The sequence below is a fragment of the Chiloscyllium punctatum genome, chromosome 19 (genome assembly GCF_047496795.1).
Source record: "Chiloscyllium punctatum isolate Juve2018m chromosome 19, sChiPun1.3, whole genome shotgun sequence".
Lineage (NCBI taxonomy): Eukaryota > Metazoa > Chordata > Chondrichthyes > Orectolobiformes > Hemiscylliidae > Chiloscyllium > Chiloscyllium punctatum.
The window spans coordinates 60088708-60114387 of NC_092757.1; the positions used below are offsets into that span (position 1 = coordinate 60088708).

Genomic DNA, 25680 nt, shown 5'->3' on the forward strand with positions numbered 1-25680 from the left:
GACGTTCAAGATGGAGAGGGGCACTGTCGGGAGAGAAGAGCCTATCTTGTCCTTATGATTTTCAGAATCAGCATTAAGCTGATGGTTAGCAGTGTAAAAGGTCCACTGGCAGGTATTCAAACCTGTTCAAGTGTGAAAGATCGGTCAGTTCTCCATAAGCCCCAGGCATTTTGGTGAAAGGCTACTTTTGACTTGGAGTAGCCCCCCCATAAGACGGTGGTACATGATATTCAATATCCTGACAGTTTGATACAATCTGTATCATTCTGCAACCATGAGGTCATGAGAGAATTCCTTCTACTAAATGGAAACATTTTTGGGAAAAATAAATTAACAAACATTTCAGCTAGTTTTATGCACCAAGAGTTTGTTGGCATATTTCTGAATCTATTCAACACCTAAACAATTAAAATGAACTACACCATGATTACTGAAATTTCAACATCTATCTTTATTAAAAGGCAGAACTATTTTTTTTTAAAAATCAGTAGCAAAAATTACAAATGAATTACCTTAACAACAAGCTTTATCAACATTCAGATGAGCCAGTAAAAACAAAAATAAAAACCAGTTGGGTTCAACAATTCAATCATTTCCAACCATTGGAAGACTTTCCTTGAGAAGGAAATAGACTGGGATCTTCTGTAAAAAGTAGCAATGTAAATACAGACTCACATCATCAAACAGACAAAGTTACTACGAGTGACTTCACACAAACAGGCAAAATCTGGCAGTGACTGCCCCCTGCTGCCAAAGCTTTTCATTCCAGTCGCCATTTGCTCAGCTGAAGAATTGCAGCATTTATGTTTCTGCTGTGTCCTCAATTAAATGTTAGCCAGGTACTTGCATTGCAATGTACATGTTGTACAGAATCTTGGATCTGATCTTATCTGAAATACTGCATTCAGTTTTACACCCTGCAATCTAGGAAGGATCTACTGGTCTTAGAGATAGTCACCAGAATGGCTAGAGTTAAACAGGAGAACAGGTTCAATAAATCAGCTGTACACCCTTGAGTTGGTGTCGTGTGACTTCTGACTTTGGTCCAACATTGACACCTCCACATGATAATACAATAGGGTAGATGTAGAGAAAATATTTGCTATGTTAGGACAGGTAAAAAGGAGGATGGATAATTTCAAAATGAAAGCTAAGCCACTTTTCCACATAAAAGAGTTGGAGAAATCGGGAATTCTCACTCTGGAAAGACTATGGCTGCTGGCTAACTTGGTGTTTCTAAGTCTCAGATCAATTGAGTTGTGTGCAATAAAGATATCAATAGATATGGAGCTGATGTGAGGAAACATATCCAGCTGCAGACATGGTTTAGCTGATCATAAGATATAGGGCAGCACTGACTGCTGCCTCACAGCGCTAGGGACCTGCCTCAGGCGATTGTCTGTGTGGAGTTTGCACATTCTTCCCATGCCTGTGAGGGTTTCCTCCAGGTGCTCCAGTTTCCTCGCAAAGATGTGGGAGTTAGGTGAATTAGCCATGCTAAATTGCCCATAGTGTTCAGGGATGTGTAGGTTAGGTACATTAGTCAGGAGTAAATGTAGAGGAATGGGTTTGGGTGGGATACTCTACGGGAGGGTCGGTGTGGACTTGTTGGGCCAAGGTTTCTATGTTGTCAGGATTCTATGGATTCTATGAAATAAAGGCCACAGTAGAACATTCAGCTCTTCAGGCCTGCACAGCCAATTGGTATGATCACTGATTAAATTCTATACCAACTCCATTTTCCCTCATTCCCCTTTATCCATTGATTTTCTCATTCTACAAAATCCAACAATCTCAGTCTTGAATATACATTTTAGCGAAGCATTCTCAGTCATCTGGGGGAGAGAATACCAAAAATTCAGAAATTTGAGGGAAGAAAATTTTCCTCAACTCAGATGATCTTTAAACCTGATTCAATCAATATCTCCTAACCTCACCTCCACAGCCAAGGGAAACATCCTTCAACATCTACTCAGTAAAAACCTTCTAAGAATGTTAATATTTCAATGTGGTGATCTAAATGTGAGAAGATACAGTTTCATTCTACTTGCCCTCTGCAGCCATCTTTCTCCTCCCAAGAGTCAAACCAGTGAACGTTTGTCGCACCTACTCTAAGGCAAATATATCCCTCTTTAGCTAACTGAACATTACAGCAGATTTGATGTGTCGAATGGCTACTCCTTTTCCAATGATGCAGTGGGGTTGGAAGCTTGGGATTTTTTTGGAAGAAACAAAATGTGTGCTTGTGTTGAATCTTGATGCAGCACCTGCACTTCCTGTTGGCATCAAAGTCTGAAACTGGGCAGTTTCTGTTGCGTTTTGTGCTGAGATGGAAGGATCATTAATGATTGACTGGCGTATACAGCACCATGAGGAAGGTGTTCTGAATGACAGCAAGAAAACTAAAAACTCATGATAGAAATCCAACAGATGTCCAGTTCTAGAAAAAAAATATGGTTGTGTATGGAATGAGCTGATAAAGGAAGTGGTAGAGTTGGATACAACTATAACATTTAAAAGACATTTGGACAAGTACATGGACAGGAAAGGTTTGGAGGGATATAGGCCAAATGTAGGGGCTAATGGGACTAGATCAGTTTAGGAAACCTGGTCAATATGGACGGGTTGGACCCAATGGTATGTTTCCATGCTGCATGACTCTATGACACCAAAGGACAAATCCTGTCCTAATAGTATCTTTAAAATTATCTTCAGTATGGAGATAAGTCATACCAGGCAAATCAGGTTAAAAGCAGGGGAGGGATGGATGAACTTTTCCCTCAGGTTTGTTGGAAAGTTTCCAAACAGTAGGGTCTGTCTGTTGGCTGAGCAGGTCAACATGTTTGATAGTGTGGCAGTGATATACAGGAGTGTAAATTGTTCAGACTAACAATGCACTGATCTGTTCAAGCCTTGCTACAGGAATTTACTAATGCTTTAGCAAAGCAAATAAAAGCATTAATCATTTTAGCATGATTATAGTTAGCATCCAAAGAAATCATTAACCTTATACATCATATATTGTTTTCAGCACATTAAGTAAAATGTTACCTCCCTCTTCCATCACAATCTAAACTCTCCACTCCAAAGTTTTAAAGAATAATTCTCCAAACAAACATTGACCCTCTGCTGTGCCAGTCGCAGATCAGAAGAGAATTTTGATCCGTAATTCTGCTGCAAGATGTGGGGTCAGACTTTGAGGTTCACTTCTGGAAATTGATATGTTAGATACCAGGAAATAGATAAAATTTCTTCATAAGTGTGCCTCGCTCCTTCACAGGCAGCTGTTTTGCAAAGTTGTGGAATGACTTTTGGACCTGAAAGGGGAGAAACGCAGAAATCCAGTTACTAACTAAGGTTACAGCCACAGTGCTTAACAGAGCGAACCAATTTGTGGATGTGCTTTCCCACAGTTTCACATAGGCGCCATTTTGAACACTTCCCTAATCCTTACATAAACCTTCTGCACATTTTCAGTATTTCACCATCTTTTATTATCTTATTGCTGATTGTTCACACTGATCCAGTCTTACATTAACATGCTCTTTTCCTCATGTTTTCCCCTCATCATGTACTTCTACTGTTTGCGGTCACTCTATAGTAATGTTGCCGCATAAACGTTAGTTTAAAACTAAACAGCAGACAGAATGATTTTGAAACTACATTTTTTAGTCACTGAGAGGAAGATTACACATCCTTCTCTATCTGGGTATCCCACTTACGACACAAGAGAAAATTGTAATGTTTGGAATTAATTTGAATATGTGGGGTAGTTCACCATTTTTATAAAATATTGTATGGCCATGGGCAATCTTGGACAGTTTGTGAGCATCACAGTGACACTTTTTCACTGAAACCTATTCCAAAACTACCTCGAAACATGAAAATACAACAAACATTGACAAAAGAAGAAATGATTGCAATCAGAGCTCTGATGAAAGGGTGTGGGATTCTTTAGGAATCGTGCAGGAAAAAAGAGGGAAGTTGTGTGTCATTAATGCAGCCTATGGAACCATTGCTGCTGCAGTAGGGAAATCGCATGATTTTCTACATTGATGCTGCACCCAGTATTTCAGTAATGAATCTGAGGGGCAAAAGATAAACTAGAAGGTTAAAGAGTCACTTTTATTGCCTTCTAAAGTCATGTGAAAGTCTACATGAAGCTGGACCTTTAAACAATAATTAGCTAATTCCAGCATTAAGATGTGTTGGACTCTGAGGGAATCACATATGAATATTGGACTCAGTAGATAGTGTGCAAAAACTAATTATTTTAAAAGCATCTTTAGCTGAATTGGGTAGGGAGTAATGGTGAAGTTCACATATTTTTCTCCACAAGTGATTTCTCACGCATATTGGTGGGAGCCATGGCTGGGAAGCTTCAGGCATATCTCACATGTGAGGGGAAACTCTCCTCTAGCAAGTGATTAGACAATAGCATTGGCAGAGCCATGAAGCAGGTTCTTGCCTATACTTTACAGTAGGGAATACTCCATAGCATAAAGGACTGTTTCTGCTTCCCAATAATTCCTTCAACTCCTTCAATAGATACTCTTGCTTTCTTACCTGGAAAAAAATCTCCTCAATATCATACTTCGCTGCATTTTGCCTCATTTTGTCGACTAACGATTGGATGAATATGCTGCCATTTTGTTTATGCCTAAAGGATACATTGTCTGCAAAGCAAAAGGGACAACAGCTCTTTGATAATGAAAGAAATCCTGTTGACTTAGAATCATTCCATTTGTTGTCATTACATTCACAACCATCTGATACAAAAAAATTTAGAGTCAGAGTCATAGAGATGTACAGCATGGAAACAGACCCTTCGGTCCAACCCGTCCATGCCGACCAGATATCCCAACCCAATCTAGTCCCACCTGCCAGCACCCAGCCCATATCCCTCCAAACCCTTCCTATTCATATACCCATCCAAATGCCTCTTAAATGTTGTAATTGTACCAGCCTCCACCACTGCCTCTGGCAACTCATTCCATACACGTACCACCCTCTGTGTGAAAACATTGCCCCGTAGGTCTCTTATATCTTTCCCATCTCACCCTAAACCTATGCCACTCTAGTTCTGGACTCCCCCACCCCAGGGAAAAGACTTTGCCTATTTACCCTATCCATGCCCCTCGTAATTTTGTAAACCTCTATAAGGTCACCCCTCAGCTTCCGACACTCCAATTTAAAAACAAATAATGCTAAACACAACTAGGCTTTGCACAGCCTAATACAGTCATTCCAATTCAGAACATCATGCACTTTCCCAATTTATTCTGCCTTCTAAAGGGCAGAATAAGATAAAGGTATAAACAGGATTTGAAATTTCTTTCTCATCTCTAAAAACCAAACATTACTTTAATTAATAGAAAGCTGTTCCATCTCATGAAAAGAATATAACTTGTATTTTCACAATCCTTCAAAGCTTATCAAAGTACTTTTACAGTGTAGTCACAATTATAATGTAGGAAACATAGCAGCTAATTTACATGCAGTAAGGTTCCACTATGAGATAAATTACTTCTTCAATGATCATGAGTGGACATGAGCAAATCTTAAATCTTAAATCTTGTGTACAACCAGTCTCTCAGATCCCAAACACTTCTCTTGAATCTATGCGGTCACTCTCTGATCTCTGCATTTCTCTCAGATTGTTGGCATCTCACAACAACAGCTCTTTTATAGCACCTTTATTAAGGTAAAATATCCAAAAGGCACCTAACAGAAGGAAATTACAAAGAAAGGGAGATTTAAAGTCATGAAGGGATTTGTAAAAAAGACTGAGAATTTAAAAAGTAAGTCAATGCTTAACTAGGAGGTCAGCAAGCATGGAGATGACAGAAGAATGGGATATGGTTCAAGTTAAGTAGACAAAAGTGAGGACTGCAGATGCTGGAAACCAGAGTTTAGATCAGAGTGGTGCTGGAAAAGCACAGCAGGTCAGGCAGCATCCAAGGAGCAGGCAAATTGACGCTTTGGGCAAAAGCCATGGTTCAAGTTAAGATACAGGCAGCAAAGTTTTGGATGATGTTTACTGGGGTTAGGTAGAGAATTGGAAGTTGGGCAGCAACGTATTCAAATAACCAAGCCTAAACAAAGGCGTGGATAGGTGTTTCAGCAGCAGATAATTTACAGGGAGACAGGAGCACAATCAGGTGTTAGGGACAGCACGTTAACATTACTACCTCTCAGTGCCAGGGTCGTGGGTTCAATTCCAAGCTTGGGTGAGTTTGCATGTTCTCCCAGTGTCTGCATAGTTTGCTCTGGTTTTCTCTCACAGTCCAAAGATGTGCAGGTTAGGTGGGTTGGCTGTGCTAAATTGCCCTGTAGTGTCCAGTGATGTGCAGGCTTGGTGAATTAGCCATGGGAAATGCAGGGCTATATGAATTGGGTGGAGGGCTGGAGTCTAGATGGGATGCTCTTTGGAGGGTCAGTGAAGATTTTAAAGCTGAATGGTCTCTTTCTGCAGGGCAGGGATTCAATGAATCTATGAGATGTGACAGTGTTAGAAATAGGAGATCTTAGTGATGGTATCAATGTGTGGTTAGAAATTCACGTTGGATTGACTATGACACCAAAGTTATGAAGAATCTGTTTTAACTTCAGGCAGGGAAACATTGGTGGCTATGGAGCAACAATTTTGGCAGGGTTAAAGATAATGACATCAGTCTTTCCAATATTTAGGAGGTGAACATTTCTGTTTATCCAGCACAGGGTGTTAGAGATGAATATTCTGGCAATTTAGATTCAGAGGAAGAGTTGAGAGAAGTGATGGTTGGGTATGTCTGTGTATTGTCAGCATTCAACTATGACATTACCTTTTCTAACGACCGCACCCCATTGTCTGAAATGAACTGTTGGCCATGGCACTGAGAAGCAGAGCTTGTTTACACTGGTTAAGCATAATTACCTGGGGTGCTGGAGCAGAAACAGATGAAATCACTTTCCTTGTGCACTTTGCAAAAGGGACCCTCTTCTTCATAGTCAGAGGCGGGCTCATCACTTACAGAATCACTGACATAGGCGTGGCCAAGGTTGGCTGCAAAGAAACAGCACAGATTGCTCAAGGATATTAATTCACTTCAAATGCACAACACACAACTATAACTGATCATCTTTATTACTTTTCTCTCAATTACATTGTCCAGACCTTTGCTAATCAACCTATTTAGAGATGGTAGTACACACCTCTGGAGGAGGTGGAACTTGAACCTCAGTACAAAATGCCACCAAATCAACTATAGCTGTCATGTGATAATGTTATTGACTGACCCCCTGCCTGGTCACTGTTTACTTGGTCTGCCCTTGAATGTGAATATGGAATTGAGCATTTACAAAAAAAAAAATTTGAATTTATTTTCCAACCTTTTCAGTATTAAGGCACACTTCAATGAGACAAACAATTCCATGTGCACCCATTATTTCATACTGTAGGTGCAATACCAATCTACATATGGAAAATGGAACACAAGCCTCTGGAAGAGATTAGAAGCACAGACAGGAAAAGTGTCACAGCTTCCCTGAAATCCACTTGTCATCTTGTCATGGTACACTGGTTGAAAAGCACTGGCCTATTTTATACCCTGAACTTATTTCTACAGAATCTACAAAAAAAAGGAAGGAGAGGAGAGGGGAAAATATAGGAAAGTGGTGGCAGTGCATTCAGGTACTGACAATCTTCTGGGGTGGTCAGGATGGAACATTCAGCTAGGAGAGCATGGTTTGCCCAATATGCCAACTTTGTAAAGAAATTGAGGCATGCACTAGGATTCGCTGTTTGAAAGCTCGTTCAAGGACTGTTTTCCAAATAAAATGTCTGCTACTGCTGATGGGTCTACTAAAAACTAGTTATCTAAGTGTAAACAAGGCACTGATGTGGCCTTTAAGCACTACCTAACAAGATGTTTCCCATTTCATGTTCACTTGCTACCATTGGTCTGAACAGAAACTCTGAAGCACAATGGAAGGCACTTGGGCATTTTGTAAGGCTTCACGATCACTCCAGTAATATTTTAAGCAAGAAATTATTTGAGGGTTTCACATAAAAAGAGGAAATGCTGTGCTACTCCAGGAGGAGAAAGGAAGTGCTTCCTCAGGGCATCTGGCTAAGGGATCCTTAGTCTGGCTAGGAAATAGGAGGAAGGATGTGAGGCGAGGAAGAGGAACACTAGCTGCTAGAGGAATAGGTCAGGAGTTTTTGAACATGAAAAGGTATTAATTCCAATGTGAGGACAAGACATACTTCCTTCTCTGGACCTCTTCCAGCAGGACATCGAGTAATACTCACCAAGAACGTGTCTATGTAGTTAAAAAAAAATGCTGTGTGTATTATAGGGAATAGACATCCTATATATGAAAGAGAGTAGCTAGCTCTAGCTCTATTAGGGAATAATTTTGTTACACCAAACAGAATTCTTCACCTTCAGTTGAAGCAAGTGTAAGGAGCAACGTACATGGTTCTTACTACAATAAGGGTGTCCAATCAACACTTGAGTGCTGAGCCTGATTTTGCAAGCAGCAGTAAGTTCAAATTATCTGCAGTTAAGACCAAAATGGTGTGCTGCATCCAGACATGCACACAGGCTCATCTTATTTGAACTGCATGCACTTCAGTATCTGTTCAACAAAATAATTGCCCTGATTTTTAAGGCGAGATTGGGTTACACAATACTGCTACTCTCTATATTGATACTGAGCTGTTATTTGTTGGATCACACATATAATCTGCAGTGCCTTATATGTATTCTCTAACACACATAGGAGCTGCTACTCTTATGTACACACCAGTTTCCATAAAGTAGGAGTGGTGTATTGATTTGTAATTTTAATTTAATATGACTCATTTTTTAATATCCTGTCCACCACTTCCCTGCTATTTGCTGATTTGTCTGGTTTTTGTCATCGTTTCTTGTGTATACATGCATGTTCAAATACTAGATACATTGCAATTTAGCCTTCTTGAATAAAAAAAATGACATGAAAATAACAAAATTAGTCCCTAATACACCTAGAACTGGTTTCTCTATTTAATATTTAAAACATATTTCCCTATAATATAGATAACATTTCTTTTAAACTCTAGAGAACGGCTTCTGTTCTCAGTAATATACTAAGGAGTTGCTATTCTCTAACAGATAGACAATTTCGGCTAGCATCTAATATCAAACCTGTCACTTCCTTTAATTCACACATTTGTACGATTAGATTGCATAATGGTATAGAAGGATGCTCACTTCCTCGACATGCCTGCACAATGATAACTTTGGGTTTTCCTCTCAAGCCTTTGCAGTTCTTGTTGTTTAAAATGTTAAAAACATTGTCGGTGTGAAGAGTATCTTCCTTGTCCTCATTGTGAAGTTTGCCACAGATTTTGTCTCGGAGCCCGTGGGACATGAGAACAACAAAAGTACTATCAGACTTTAAGTGTTCCTCTCGTTTTGAAAATGCAATCAGTGCTTCTTTCATTTCCTGAAACACAATTCATGGTACATTAATAGTTTTTTGAGCAACACTGATACAGTCTGAATTCCACTAGATCCCATATATAGTAAAAAGAAATTGTCATTTATGATGAGTAATATTAACAAAGTGTTGCTGAATTTTTGAGGATCAATTTGATTCATAAAGACGACCACTACAGAGTAATTACTGTGCCATACACTCCCTGCCCTATCTAGAACTCTTAGAACATTTGGCAGAAGAATTGCAGGAACCACCATGTTCTATATTGTATGTCTAAACTAAGTCCATTATGGATACTGTATTGTTCTGTATCTGTGCAGTTTTTCATGACAAGTAGGTAAATGCCCATTACAGTTAAGTGTACAGGAAGATAGAGGTTTATTCATTAAAAGTTTATGCTGTGTAATAATATATTTATATTGAGTATTTAGTTACCCAAAGTGTGACAATTACTGGATGTTCCTCAAAGAAATGTGGTTTTATGAGTCAGGAGTTAACATATTTTGTCAAGATATATCTTTTCTTCTATTGGAAATAGTTTGGTTAAAGGAAAATCATCTGACAAATAACTATCAGCCAGTTGGGGCCAAAGTTTTGTTTAAGGTGTTATGTCTGCTATTACAAAAATGGCTGCAGCCGTTTGTTCCAAGAATCAGATAAAGCTAAGAACATTCCAAACATTAATATTTACCTCGCCTGTTAAATTATTGTGCTTTTCCACTTGGTAGCCAAAGCCATTCAGCAGTTTCTGCATTTGTTTTTCATCCACCTCTGCACCTTTTCTGTTCATTGCAGGTTCCTCAAAATCAATGTTATTAATCAGTAAAGCCAGACGTTTCCTGTCCTGTTTTGGCAATATCTGGTATACCTGGAAAATAAATTACAGCTGTATTTTGGCTTTAACCAGTACGGAATTATTCACTGAGATGAGAAAATTTAATAACAATCCAATCAAGTAATCCAATCCAAAATAAAACCAATTCAATCATAAATCTCAAAGATCAATAAATTTAGGCCCCATCCAAGCATGCATTAAATTATCCAGTCACATATGCCAAGTATCTGAATAATCCAAACACAGATCCCAGATATTGAACCAACTAACATCATAAACAAGCTTTAATCAATCCAGACATACGTCCCAAAGATGAACCCAATTACATCATATATCTCAAACCCAAAACCAACTAGTCACCTATCCCAAACATTACCCAAGTGTGCGAAAAGAGGATTTCCACTTGGATATAGATTGGCAGGAATCTCAACAATCAGCACTTCATAAAATGTCTCATCAAAGATCAGGAATATAGCACAGCAGAAGGCATTTGCCACTGATGCTCAATCTTCAACATTACGATAGCTCTGGATATCAGTATGTACCTCGCCAGTCTTCTGAGAAATCTCCTTATAATGCTGTTGTGTGCATGGAATTATCCACTCATCAGATGTGGGTACCTCTGGTATTGTGGAAGTGGTTGGGACAACAGGTCCAATACCTGTAGCGCACAAATATGGAGAATCAGATGCTATGTTACTTACAAAAGGGAGCACACATATACTCTGATTTATTCAACGATTTGTTTCAAATGAAATATATGAATGTCAGTACTTTGTATGCAACACAAATAGATGTGCAATAAAAAAATCCACACAAGGAGATCATGGCAGCAGTGCAATTTACACTTCAGTCCTTAATGTGCAGAGGTCTTGGGACTCAATAGATAATGCACTTCTCAGCCAGAAGCTCCAGATTGAAGTTCTACTCGGAAGCTTGTTGACCACAGAAAGAGTGCTCATCACAGACCAATAATCAACCTGCTAGTCCATCCCTGGCAAACAGTCGGCGTAGGAGAAATTCCTGGTCAGCCATGCTTGATCTAGAGTGGTGCCCCTTGGCCTTATAACTACTTGTACCTCTCTAAAGGAGACTAGTGGACTATGACTTATGATTTTAAAAATGTGCTGCGCCTCATCCAAAGTTTGATTTGTTAACTGATATGTAAAAGGTCTCATTCATGGTCATAAATCAATTCAAAGAGAAAAGATGAGAAAAAATTCCACCTTTTGTAAACAACTCGGTGCTGTACAGGTAGTAGCACTTTGGTCAGAACTTGCAGTTCAGGGTGAAACCTGCCTGGAAGAGATGGGTAAGCACCTGCAGAGATCAACGGCCTAAATGAACCAGGAGAGATTGATTGTTTTTGTGACAGGCAATGATATTTTCATCAACATCATCACTGATAACTGATTTGCAATTGCAGATTCTTCAATTAATTGAATTTAAATCTTGCCAGCTGTTGTGGTGGGATTTGAACCCATACCATGGAATACTTTCCAGTGAAACTAACATTACTCCACCATCTTCCCAAACAGATAGTGTTTCATTAAACAAAGGCACAGGAAAATATATAAGATACAGGAAAATATATAAGATACAGTACCTGCTGAAGTCTCAGAGGTTTGCTTTGGATCAGAACTTGATGCATCTGCTGGAATAACAGATATACTATCAAGACAGAATTCACAAGATACTGCAACACAACAAATCCCCATCCGATTTCTTTTAAAAATGATTGAATGCTTTTGCATCCACATTACCACTAGTTGCATTAAAAAGTTCTTCCTCACAGTCCCCCTTGCACCTCTTGCCTACAATCTTAACGTTGTCACCTAGTTCTTGTACATAGAGCTAATAAGTAGAATAGCCCTTGTCTATCTTTTCTAAGTTTGTAATAATCTCGGACACCTTTATCAAATCTTTCCTCAATCTCCTTTGCATCAGGGAGAACAACCCCAGTCTTTCCAACCAAATGTTGTAACTAAATCATCCAATGACTAGAATTCCTTTGGTAAATCTCCACTACACTGCTATGAGGACTGACACATTATTCCTAAATTGTGACGACTAGAGCTGGATGAAACAGAACCTTCTAAAGGTTCAGTGTAACTTCCATACTTTGGTACCGAATGGCTCCACTGTACTAGGCCCAAAATCCCAAATACTTTGCTACCTAATCTTTCACTACATCTTTCCACCTTTAAAGATCAACGTACATACATTCCTGGTGCCTCTGGTCCTGCATCCTTTTGAGGAATTGTATCATTAAGTCTATATTATCTCCTGTCCTGTCTTGGCTCCCAATTCAGCAGGTAAGACCCCACCTCTCTCCAGCTGGAATAAATGTGCTCAATATTTCACGTTATCAAAGAATCACTGATATTAAATATTAGCTTCACAGATACTGTCAGACCTGCTGCACATTCCCAGTATTTTTTGTGTTTCAATCTCTGTTCTGTTTGATTTGATCTTGCTATTAGTTGTAATTATCAAAGTTTTGTTCAATTCCCAATTGTCAGTGAAAGTACTCCTTATTTGGGGATTGTTACTATGTGAATATAAACCAGGCTGTTTGGAGACTGTTAGTATCTGAGCACACATGCTCCCAGTTTGGAGATTGTTAGCTTCCGAGTACCTCCCTCTAGTTTGGAGATTATTAGTATCTGAGCACACAGTCTCATGGTTAGAGATGGTTAATGTGTGAGCAATTCCAACCCCAGCCTAGTTTAGAGATTGTTAGCACCTGAGCACACAGGCCCCCTGGTTAGTATATGAGCACAGTTTCTCTCGTTTAGTGGCTGAAGTTTGAATATTTTCTCCCACTTCTAAATTTTATTCCTACTCTGAATGTGTTGGTCATATTTATTCACCACTCCCATATTCTGTCACTTACTTTTTACCAGACAAAGGCTCAGTTCTGTAGACAGCTCTCTGTCTGCTTTGTTCAGACTGTCAATAAATTTTTCACTGGCTCTGGGTCCCTTTCTTGAAATGGTGTCTATGAGACATCGAGCCTTGCTTTTTGTTGTTGCTTGTGCTTGGAGAATTTCTTCTGATTCCGACGTATTGATTACACTCGCCTGTTGCATTTCATCCACCAGATCATCAATGACTCCTTTGGTGAGTCCATTCACTAAATCTGTTCTGAGGCGCTTCAGTTTCTGGTCTGAAATAAAGACAATAAATTTTGATGGTTTTTGTTTTTCTACTTATAGTTAACTTCAATCCAGGTGAGTTAGATATAGATGTGCAGGTTAATGTATGGAATATTATTAAAGTGTTGCTTACTGTATAGGAAGAAATGATGGTGATCTGTGATACTGTACTGCATCAGTGAATGAGGAACTTGTAAAATCCTATGACGCAGAGTCAGTGAACAGAGGAGTTGTAAAGAAGTATTGCACATGACAAGTGTGTAGAATATTATCAACTGTGCTAATCCAAAGATAAAGTGTACAGATAATGCAATATTATCAATGGTTTATCTACAATCCCAATTAGACAGATGGATGTTGTAAAGGGGAAGAGCATCATTCATCTAACACTCACTGTTTATAATCAGCTTCTTCTGTTCTTTTTGGACTCTTTGTGTGGCACTACCTTTGATCCTGCTTATGCAGCGTAGCTTAGCCCTGCCCACATATCCCTTGTCTTGATTATGCTCCTTCATTCAGGACTGCATTAGCTCTACATTTCTAGATATGCTCTGTCCTTTTCTATTAATAAATAAGTACATGAGACAAGCCAGTTCAAGCCGGTCCTCCATGTGCACATGCAGACATATTTCACAACTGGAATGATGGCGAAATAGTCAGCATTTACTGGCAGTATCCTGTGAAGTTGACAGAAATTTCTATTATGTTTAGACCCAGAAATTCAGATGCTGCTGTCAGTAGTTCCTTCTTCTCTACAGGATGGAAATTCCCTCCAGATTGTAATCTTTTGAAATTACTGAACTGATTAAAATTCCTGCTTTTACATTATAATATCATTGCAAAAATCTCTTGGAAAGTTATGCCTTGCTAATAAGACCTACCTGGGTTTTTAATTGCATACCTCGTCAGAACTTCAGCTGAGTAACTTTATCTCAGAAAATTAATTTCATGTTTTTGTGCAAGATCAACTTTTTAAATTAATAAAATAAAGGAACACAGGAACACGAGTTGGCCATCCAGCCAATCAAGCTTCTCCATATAATGAGATGTTGGCTGACTACCTGCCTCAATACCACCTTCCCATACTATCTCCATATCACTTGGTATCATCCCTCTCCAGAAATTTCTGCTTTGAACATGCTCAAAAATGATGCCTCCACAGCCCTCTGAGGTAGAGAATTCCCAACATTCACTATCTTCCAACTAAAGAAATTCTTCCTTATCTCAGTCTTAAAATAGCCTGCTTTTTAAACTCTTAAAAATAAAATTTCAGCTTCTAATGTGCACATCCTAAACTTTACTTTGTTCTGTGTAGAATTTCTACAAGTGAAGAATAACCAGCATATTTTATTTCCTGGTTTGCTGTCTGTGGGAATGCTGCAATTAGATTGGCAGCTTACTGCTTGATATCATTATTCTTACTGGATGGCTGGAAATTCCCCTGACCTGACTCGGGATCCATCTTAACACCGAGAAAAGGGGAATCTGGAGCACAGAGACTACTAGATCATTGTAGACAACTTAATGTGAGGTCAGCAGCAGGTGCCATCACTTTGCTACTTGTTATGATTCAGAGTATAATCTGGTAAGGGACTAGTTTAAAATGGACAAAGTTTGAAATCCTAGGTACTTGTATTTTACTTGTCCATGGGATATGGTGCTGCTAGTTTCTTTATTTCCCATCCTAAACTGCCCTTGAGAAGGCTGTGACAAGCTGCCTTCTTAAACCACTGCAACCCATGGGATTAGTTACACCCACATTGCTGTTAGGGAGGGAGATTGAGGACGTTGAACTAGTGTCGGTGAAAGAATGGCAATAGATTTCAAAATCAGGATTCTTTGTAGTGTGGAGTTCAGCTTACAGATGGTACCACTCCAATATATCTGCTGACTTTAGCCTTCTAGATGGGAGGTCAATGCTGTCCAAGTTGCTGCAATCTATCTTGTAGACAATGCACACTGCTACCAATTTGTGTCAGTAATGTTGAAGATGAAAGATGGGATGCCATTCAAGCAGGCTGCCCTTTCCTGGGCGTGTCAAGCTTTTGAGTTTTATTGGCACCGCACTCATCCAAGCAGTGGAGAATATGTCATCACACGCCTGACTTGTGCCTTATGGACAGGTGTTATGAAGGTACTCATGATATGAATCCAAGTCTTTGACATTCTAAGGGAATAAAACCAAAAGATTCCACAATTTTAAACACAAGGAAAATAAGTGTTCCTCTACAAAGTCAAAAGATAAACGATCTACAATATCTATTCTGTACTATAACATTCAGACATAGCAAAGTAAATGTACATTATAGGGAAACTTGTGGCCAAACATAACACACTGCTCATTGAATGGCAGCTGTGTTCATGACAGATCCCACATATTAATGACTAACTCATCCAGATGTTACTTATCATTGTCTGTCACAAAATCTTGTTAACACTTAGTCTTCTCACTAAGGGATTTCAACTCTGTATTTCTGAAGATCCAGATGGACTCTGAAATTCCCCCAAGACTGCTCCAACTCCAACAGCCTCAATGTCTGCTCAACTCTCAGCGGTTCAATCGCTTCTCCTGAGACTATGTTCACCTGAAGCAAGGCTACTTTCCAGCACCAACTCATGCATTCCTAGCTCTTTAGCCACTCTGAGTGAAACACAATCTCTTAACATGGTTACCTTTCTCATACAAGCCAGCATCCTCACTATCTTCTCTACACCAGACAGTTTGTTCTGGACCTTAACCGCACCAAATGGTTTATTAGGCTTCTCCTGAGCGTAACTGCCCAGAGTCTGCTACTAGCAACTCTTACTGGTATAAAACCTCTTCCACTGATCTCTCAGCGGTCTGACACAAGGATACTCCCAGTGATCTCTGGTCTTCTGTGGATGGAACAACCCCTTTATACAGCCAGACTTGGTTTTGCTGTCTTCATTTCTTATGCAATTCCACTCCATATCTGGTTTGTTCTCTCTACATAGATGTGTCCTTCAGCTGTAAAAGTAATCTTGCACAGAGCATACACAGCCTGCGACACTGCTGTGCTTTGCATGAATCATAAAGGTTTTATAGCATTGAAAAAAGCCTTTTGGCCCATCACATCCACACCAGTGATCAAACATCCAACTATTCTAACCCTCTTTTCTTGCACCTCTTATGCTGTGGCATTTCAAGTGTTCAGCTAAATGCTTCGTAAATGCCTTGAGGGTGCTCACCTCTACAACCCTTTGCAACAGTGAGTTCCAGACTATGGGTGAAAAATTTGTTCCTCAAGTTTACTCTAAACCTCCTGCTCCTTACCTGAAAACTGTGATTCATAGTTACTGACCCCTCTGTTAAAGGGAAACATTACTTCCTCTTTACACTATACATAACCTTCACCATAGTGTACATCTTAATCAGTTCCCCCCTCAGCCTGCCTGCTCTAAGGGAAAGAAGCTCAGTCTTTCTAGTCTCCCTCTACTTCAGCTGCTTCAGCTTGGACAACATGGTGATGAATTTCCTCTGCACCCTCTCTTGTGCAGTCATGTTCTTCCTACAGAGTGTTAACCAGAACTGCATAAAGCTCTGGTTTAACTAATGTTATCAATGGTTCCATCATAAGCCCTTTACTTTTCTTCAATGTCTTGACCAATAAAGGAAAGTATCCCAGACACCTTCTTTACCATTTTATCTACCTAATTTGTTGCATTCATGGATTAATGGACATGCATCGCAAAGTCAACCTGATCTCTGTACTTCTTAGGGTACCACCATTCAATGTGTACTCTTCTGCCTTGTTAGTTCCTTTAAAATGCATACTTATCAGGATTAAATTCCATTTGCCTATCTATGTTGTCCTATAGTCTAACGCCTTCTGCCTTCATACTTACTAAACTAATTATCATGTGATCTGTGAAACTACTGATAATACCACCTATTTTCATGCCTAGATCATTAAAGTACAAAGAACAAGAACGGTACAGCACAGGAACAGACTGTGTTAATACAAGATACCTCCCTAAACTAACAACCTCTTGCCTCTATGCAGTTAGTGTTCCTCTATTCCCTGCCTATTCATGAGTCTGTCAAGATGCCTCTTAAATGTTGCTATTGTGTCCACGTCCACCACCTCCTCTGGAAGCACATTCCACATTAGAGAAATTTATTGTCATGTGTATTCAATATAAAATACAATGAAAAGTGTGTACCGTTGCTGTATATAAGTACCATTCACATTAGCTTAGAATGAAATAAAGGAAATATAACTTAAAAAAGAGTCCAAACTTTCCTTCACCTACCGCACGTTACCGCCTGAATCCTGCTCCAGGCTTCCCAGCCCACATCAGGCACTTACCTATCTCTGTGTAAAATACTTTCCTCGCACATCTCCTTTAAACGTACCCCCTTTTACCTTACACCTAAGTCCCTTAGTAAGTGAAATTTCTACCCTGAGAAAAAGACTCCACCTATTCATGCCTCTCATAATTTTGTAAATTTCTATTAAGTTGCCTCTCATCCTTTGACGTTCAAGTAAAAACAAAGTTTGTCAAATCTCTCCTCACAGTCAATAAGCATTAAACCAGGCAACATCCTGGTAGAGTATTTCCGTAATCTTTCCAAATTCTTCACATGCTTCTGGTAGTTTGGTGACCAGAACCATACACAATATTCCAAATGCGGTCCAACTAAAGTTCTATACAGCTGCAACATGACTTGCCCACAACTTTTTATAATCCATGCCCTAGGCATTCCAATATTTACTTGTGTTGCCACCTTCAGGGAAGTGTGGACCTGCATTCCTAGATCCCTTTGTATGTTGATGCTGCTAAGGATTCTGCCATTTACTGTATATGGCTATCCTCCATTAGATCTTCCAAAATGCATCATCTTGCATTTATCCAGATTAAATTCCAGATTAACTGCCATTTCTCCATCCAAGTCTCCAGCCTATCTATGCACTGTTGTATCCACTGGCAATTATCCTCACTATCCACAGTTCCCCCAATCCTTGTGTCATTATTCTCCAAATCATTTATATATAATTACAACAGAGGTCCCAGCACTGTTCCCTGCCAAACACCACTGGTCACAGATCTCCAGTCAGAAAATCACCCTTTGACCGCTACTGTCTGTCCTCTATGACTGAACCAGTTCTGTATCCATGTTACCAGCTCACCACAAATCCCATGTAACTTTCATAGAATCCCTAGTGTGAAAGCAGGTCATTCGGCCCATCCAGACCACACCAAACCTCCCAAGAGTATCCCACCCAGACCCACTCTTCTGTCCCTTTTGCCTGTAACTCTGCTTTCCCCATGGCTAATTCACCTGCATATTATGGGCAACGTAGCATGGCCAATCCACATAACGTGCATATCTTTGGATTGTGGGAGGAAACATGGGGAGACTGATGGTGCAAACTCCACACAGGAGTTTGTGTGAGGCTGGATTGCCTGAGGCTGGAATCAAACCTGGATCCCCACTGGCTAACCAGTGTGCCACCTTGCCGCCCACACTTTCAAACTTCTCCTTTTGCATCAGCCTGCCGTAAGGGATATTGGAAAGTCACGTTCAGGTTATAAAGGACATTGATGGGAGTTACCCGACACACTCCACTCCAACCTCCTTGGTCATGTGCTGTTACAGTAAGGGTCATGTCTACAAGGCTCATTCTTTCATATTTTCATTATTTGTGAAGGTTTAAAAGATCGTTTATCTCTCTGTAATTTATGTACAAACAAAAACAGAAGTTGCTGGTAAAGCTCAGCAGGTCTGGCAGCATCTGTGCAGAGAAATCAGAGTTAACGTGTCGGGTACAGTGACCCTTCCTCTGATTTCCAGCATCCGCATTTCTTTCTGTTTTATTTTTAATATTTATTTATCGTTATTTCGCTTTCTGGGCGTAAATTGACGTTGAATTCACTGGACTAACTGACACTTCCCGTTTCAGACTCTGCTGGGTTTATTGGGGGCGCTTTAGCCTGAACAGGAAAAGCAGTCACTTCGGTTAGATTCATACAATCACCTCCGGGTTTTGATGTTTTTCGTAAAAAAAAATACACGGCAGTGCAAATGCTCAGGGGAAGCCCATGTGCACAAATCTACCTGGACTGCAGGGCTAGCCAGGAAATCTGGCAGATTTTCAGCACAATAAGATCCATGTTACTCAATGAGCTGCCCACGAATGTTCTCCCTCCGTCAGCTCACCGTGAACAGATCGCTCAGTGTTAGTGGGATCCGTGCACGGGGCTCGGTTGGGGGAAATCCGAGGCCGAATACCGTTTCGACGCCAGTTAGGTTTACCTGCTGCCTCCATCCTTCTTTGTCAGCACACTATACGGGAAAGTCCGTCTCCTCAAAGCAATCTGTTTCCCGCTGAGCTTTTTCCGGTCTTCCGGTAGACAAAGCGAACTTTCGATTTTGCTCCCATTTCCGATTGGCTGAAAGTTTAGTATTTCAGCCTCTAAACACAGGACTCGATCGCCAGTCCAGACTCCCCACTGAAAAGTCAAACAGGTAACAATAAGCTCAGAGGTGGCTTGCCTATATATATATAAATAAAATTTTTTAGCATATGACGACAAAACAAGGCGTTGACAAAGCGGACAGATTTCAGGAAAAGGAACTTGTACAAGAAAAGCAAAGTGAGCATGACCTCTGTCCTCCATTGTACATCTCCTTATGCCACCCCTTCGTCGCTGGCTTCACTGGACCCATTGTACCTTGTCATTTACACCTGTTATACATATCTATCGCTTTTACCTCCCTCTGTCTTTTGTTCTGAGCACCCTCACAGGTCTGTTCCACTTGCACCAACCCCCTCCCTCCCAGCCAACAAGATGGAAACACACAACTTTTCAGCCTCTCGCTTCTAAACTCATCAGACTCCAAAAGCTAACTGTGCCCAAACATTTTAGACTACTGCCACACCACTGCGAAAGATGCCTACCGCTACATCCCCCGCCTCATTTCAGAAAATCCATCCACAATGCCATGTTTCTTCTCCAGGCTTACAGGCAAAAGCTCAAACACGAGACCCCCCCCCCCCTCGCAGATACAGGTCCAGTGCTGGTCGGAGGAGGCAGAGGATCAACTCCAGTGCCGTCTGGAATCGGCTGATTAGGTCATGTTCAAACAGTCCGCAGGTACCTTGGATGAGTACGCCACCACTGTCACAGACTTTATCAGCAAGTGTGTGGAGGACTGCATACCGAGGAAGTCAATCCGGGTGTTCCCCAACAGGAAACCCTGGATAAATCATGACATATGGAACCTGCTTAAAAAAAGGCATGAGGCCTTCAGATCAGGAGACCCACTCAGATATAAGGAATCCAAGTATGACCTTTGCAGAGCCATTAAGACAGCCAAGGACCAATACCGATCCAAACTAGAGACCTAGATAGACACCTGGCGACTATGTCAAGGACTGAATGACATCACAGGTTCTAAAAAGAGACAGTGCAAGATGGCAGAAAATGACCCATCCCTTCCAGATCGTCTCAACGCCTTCTATGCTGGCTTTGAGCAGAAGTTTGGTGGAGAGATAACACCTATTCTGTCAAGTCCTGATGAACCTATCCCAACAGTCTTTGCATCAGAGGTCAGATCAGTTTTCCTTTGTGTGAATCCAAGGAAAGCGATGGGACCAGACGGAGTACCAAGTCGTGCATTCAGAGCATGCGCAGGTCAACTGGCAGAGGTCTTCTCAGACATCTTCAACCTCTCCCTGCAGCGGGCTACTGTCCCTGCCTGTTTCAAGAGGGCCAACATCATCCCTGTGCCTAAGAAGGCTCATGCAGCATGTCTCAATGACTACAGCACAGTGGCCCTACATTCAGTGGTCATGAAGTGTTTTGAAAGACTGATCAGGGCATTAATCAACTCCAGCCTCCCCACTACTCTTGACCCACTTCCATTTGTGTATTGGATCAACAGATTCATGGCAGTTGCCATAACACTTGCCCTTCACTCCTCCCTAGAACATCTTGATACCAAGAACAACTATGTAAGAATCCTGCTCATTGACTACAGTTCAGCCTTCAACACTATTAGCCCCTCGAGACTGATTACTGAACTTAGTGATCTCAGACTAAGCCTCACTCTCTGCAACTGGATCCTTAGTTTCCTGACCCATAGGCCACAATCAAGGAAGATTGGGGACAATATTTTATCCTCAGTAACATTAAACACTGGAGAACCCCAGGATGTATACTTAGCCCCCTACTGTGCTCACCAGATACCCATGATTGTGTCGCCAAAAATCAAACTAATGCCATTTACAAGTTCGCTGATGACACCACCATAGTCGGTCGAATCTCAGGTGGCGATGAAACAGACTGCAGACAGGAGGTGGAATACCTGGAAAAATGGTGCACCGAGAATAACCTAGCTCTCAATGCCGGCAAAACCAAAGAACTCATTATTGACTTTTGGAGGGATGTTACTCATGCCCATCTACACATTAACAGCACAGAGGTAGAATGAGTGGAAAGTGCCAAGCTCCTGGGAGTGGTCATCAACAACAAGCTTTCTTGGACTCTTCATGTGGATGCATTGGTTACAAAGGTCCAACAATGTCTCTTCTTCCTTAGGCAGCTGAGGAAATTTGGCATGATGGTGAATACCTTTGCCAACTTTCATAGGTGCACCATCAAGGGCATTCTGTCCTGATGTATCATTGCCTGGTATGGCAACTGTACCATTCAAGACCGGAGACGGTTACAGAGAGTGGTGAACTCGGCCCGGACAATAACAAAGGCCAACCTCCCATCTATAGAATCCATCCACCAGGCCCGCTGTCAAGGAAAGGCCGCCAGCATTCTCAAAGATCCATCCCACCCTGGCAATGTTTTTCTACCACCTGTACCATCGAGAAGAAGGTACAGAAGCCTGAACACATGCACCAGCCGGTTTCAAAACAGTTTCTACCCTTCTGTTATTACTGAATGGACTCACAAACATTTGCCTGTACCTGTGTTTTCGTTTTTGCCATCGTTTACCTATTATTTACTTATCTATGCTACTTAACTCTGTGATCTGCCTGTAATGCTCACAATACAAAGCTTTTCACCGTGCCTCGGTATACGTGACAATAAATTCAATTCAATTCAATTCTCTCCTGCTGAGTTTCACCTGTATTCTCTCTATTTATTCATGTTGCACACAACAGTTACTGATTGAATTCAAGGCTACGAGGCAGAACATAAGAATTAAGAAAGTAGAAAATGAGTGGTAGCAGTAAGAGGCAATTCCATAGTGAGGCACCTGATGTGGAAAACATATAGAGAATCACCAGGAGACGCAGAGAGTAGGTCTTTTATTTGCAAACAAAAAACTGTGACACTGAGAAATCAGATTCTCGAATGTCCATGAACCTTAGAATTTGTGGATTTTTAAAATCATGTTTCTGTTAGTTCATCAACATGTCCAACTATATTAATCAAAGTACCTCACTCTAGCTAAACAATAAACCAGTGATGTTAGTTCCCATTATCTCTTTAGCTGTACATTCTACTTAATGTTATTCTAATGTCACGGTTAGATAATTATTGCTAACTCTGCTATAATGGCCTTTCATTCCAGACCCTACTTGATATTTTCCTAATGTCATGATTAGATATTTATTATCACTTCTGCTACAGTGATCTTTCTTTGTATACTAACCTATCATGATAGATATTTAGCTATTCCATCTAGTACAATAGTCTCCTGTCTCAAGCTGACTCTACTATTAATTAGATATTTTAATGTCATGTCCCAAATATTTACGGTCCCAATCCTGTCATAATAATACTTAACAGAGAAACTTGCTTCATTACTTGTGTTATCTCATCTCGCCATAGTGACCTTTCAGCCTTAACCTTACTCTGCTAATTGGCGTAAGAATGTTCCACTATAGTTATCCCATCCTGCCTTCCACAGAACACAGATTCCAGTGGTCTTCATGCTTTAACACTTCCCATGCTTTCATGTCCTTTATTTTCCATACTGAATGTCAGAAAGTTCTATTTACCAGAGAAACAACATCATGGAAAGACACCCTTTAGCCTATCTTGTCTTTGCCAGTCATCAAACAACCCATTTTCTGTTCCTATTTTCTAAGACTTAGCTTTTAAGTTTGTATACTATGGAGTTTCAAGTGCTCATCTAAATAGTTCCTGTATGTTTGAGTGTTCCATCTCTGCAAGCCTTTTAGGTCATGATTTGTAGGTGCCAGTGTTGGACTGGGGTGTACAAAGGTAAAAATCACACAACACCAGGTTATAGTCCAACAGATTTATTTGGAAGCACTAGCTTTCGGAGCGCTGCTTTTAAGTAGTGGGTTTCAGGCACCCATCACCCTCGACGTGAATTTTTTTCCCTCAAATTCCCTCTAAAGCCCCTGCTCCTAACCTTAAAACTGTGCTACTGGTTATTGACCTCTGTAAGGGCAAGGTTTCTCTCTATCTTCCCTGCCTATGTCCCACAGAACTTTGTGCACCTCAATCAGGTCTCCCTTCAGCCTTCTCCACTGTAAGGAAAACAACCCCAGTCTATCTAGTCTGTTTACAATTTTTAATTTATATCAGTTATTAAGTTCAATGAAGAATGGCCAAACTGGAAAGGTAGTGAAATTGAAAGGGGTCAGGCTAAAGTTAAAGAATGAACTACAATGGTCTGGCCCAGATTGTCCAATCTCTGGATGGTCTGACGCATCCCTTAATGATATGCAATGGGACCCTGCAGAGTTCCTTAGACCATAAGACATAGGAGTGCAAGTAAGGCCATTTGGCCTATCAACAGTTAATGTCCCAGTTTCCACTGTGCTTGTGGCAATGAATTCCATATTCTGTGGTTGAAGAAATGTCTCATTTCTGTCCTAAATTGACCCCCTTTAATTCTAAGGTTGTGCCCATGATTCCTAGTATCTCCGCCTGATGGAAGTAATTTCCCAGCGTCCACCCTTTCTAAGTCATGCATTATCTTGTATGTTTCTATTAGATCTGCTCTCAACCTTCTAAACTCTAATGAATACAATCCGAGGAATCCTCAGCTGTTCATTGTATGTTAGGCCTGCCATTCCAGGGATCATCCGTGTGAATCTCTGCTGGACACACTCCAGTGCTAGCATGTCCTTCCTGAGGTGCGGGGCCCAAAATTGGACACAGTATTCTAAATGGGACCTAACTAGAGCCGTATAAAGTCTCAGAAGCACGTCGCTGCTTTTATATTCCAACCCTCTTGAGATGGGGCAGCACGGTGGCTCAGTGGTTAGCACTGCTGCCTCACAGGTTCAATTCCATCCTCGGGTGACTGTCTGTGTGGAGTTTGCACATTCTCCCAGTGTCTGCGTGGGTTTCCTCCGGATGCTCCGGTTTCCTCCCCCAGTCCAAAGATGTGCAGGCCGGGTGAATTGGCCATGCTAAATTGCCCATAGTGTTAGATGCATTAGGCAGAGGGGGGGTGGGTTGCTCTTCGGAGGGTTGGTGTGGACTTGTTGAGCCGAAAGGCCTGTTTCCACACTGTAGGGAATCTAATCTAATCCAGTGAATGACAACATTGCATTTGCTTTCTTAATCATGGACTCAACTTGCTAGTTAATCTTCACAGAATCCTTGACTAGCACTCCCAGATCCATTTGTACTTTGGCTTTATGAATTTTCACACCATTTAGAAAATAGTCCATGCCTGTATTCTTTTTTCTAAAGTGCAAAACCTCGCATTTGATCACATTGAATTTCATCAGCCATTTCCTCGACCGCTCTCCTAAACTGTCTAAATCTTTTCTACAGCCTCTCTACCTCCTCAGTACTACCGCCTGTCCACCTAACTTCGTATCATTGGCAAACTTCACCAGAATGCCCCCAGTCTCTTCATCCAGATCATTAATATATTGTATAAAGTGAACAGCTGCGGCCTCAACACTGAACCTTACAGGACACCACTTGTCACTAGCTGCCATTCTGAAAAAGAACCTTTTATCCCAACTCTCTGCCTTCTGTCAGACAGCCAATCCTCAATCCATGCCAGTAGCTCAACTCAAACACAATGGACCCTCACCTTACTCAGCAGCCTCCCATGAGCATCTTATCAAAGGCCTTTTGATAGATAACATCCACTCAGTTTCTCTGGTCTAACCTACTTGTTACCTCTTCAAAGATTTCTAAAAGGTTTGCCAGGTGCGAGCTCCCCTTAGTAAATGCATGGTGACTTGTTCTAAGCCAACCCTGCACTTCCAAGAGTTTGGAAATCTCATCCTTAAT

At 40.8% G+C, this 25680-nt stretch overlaps 1 protein-coding gene across 1 annotated transcript; it reads right to left on the reverse strand.

The window, feature by feature from the left end:
* Window positions 1–433: 433 nt before the first annotated feature.
* Window positions 434–20150, reverse strand: LOC140491390 (caspase-1-like). The gene is made up of 10 exons (XM_072589499.1): window positions 20094–20150; window positions 19742–19938; window positions 13200–13472; window positions 11910–11957; window positions 10849–10964; window positions 10160–10336; window positions 9240–9474; window positions 6917–7045; window positions 4567–4676; window positions 434–3317 (listed from the first exon to the last, which is right to left on the reverse strand). The coding sequence occupies exons 2-10, from the start codon at window positions 19752–19754 to the stop codon at window positions 3225–3227; spliced, it is 1194 nt and encodes a 397-aa protein (XP_072445600.1). The 5' UTR covers window positions 19755–19938; window positions 20094–20150; the 3' UTR covers window positions 434–3224.
* Between the last annotated feature and the right edge of the window lie 5530 nt (window positions 20151–25680).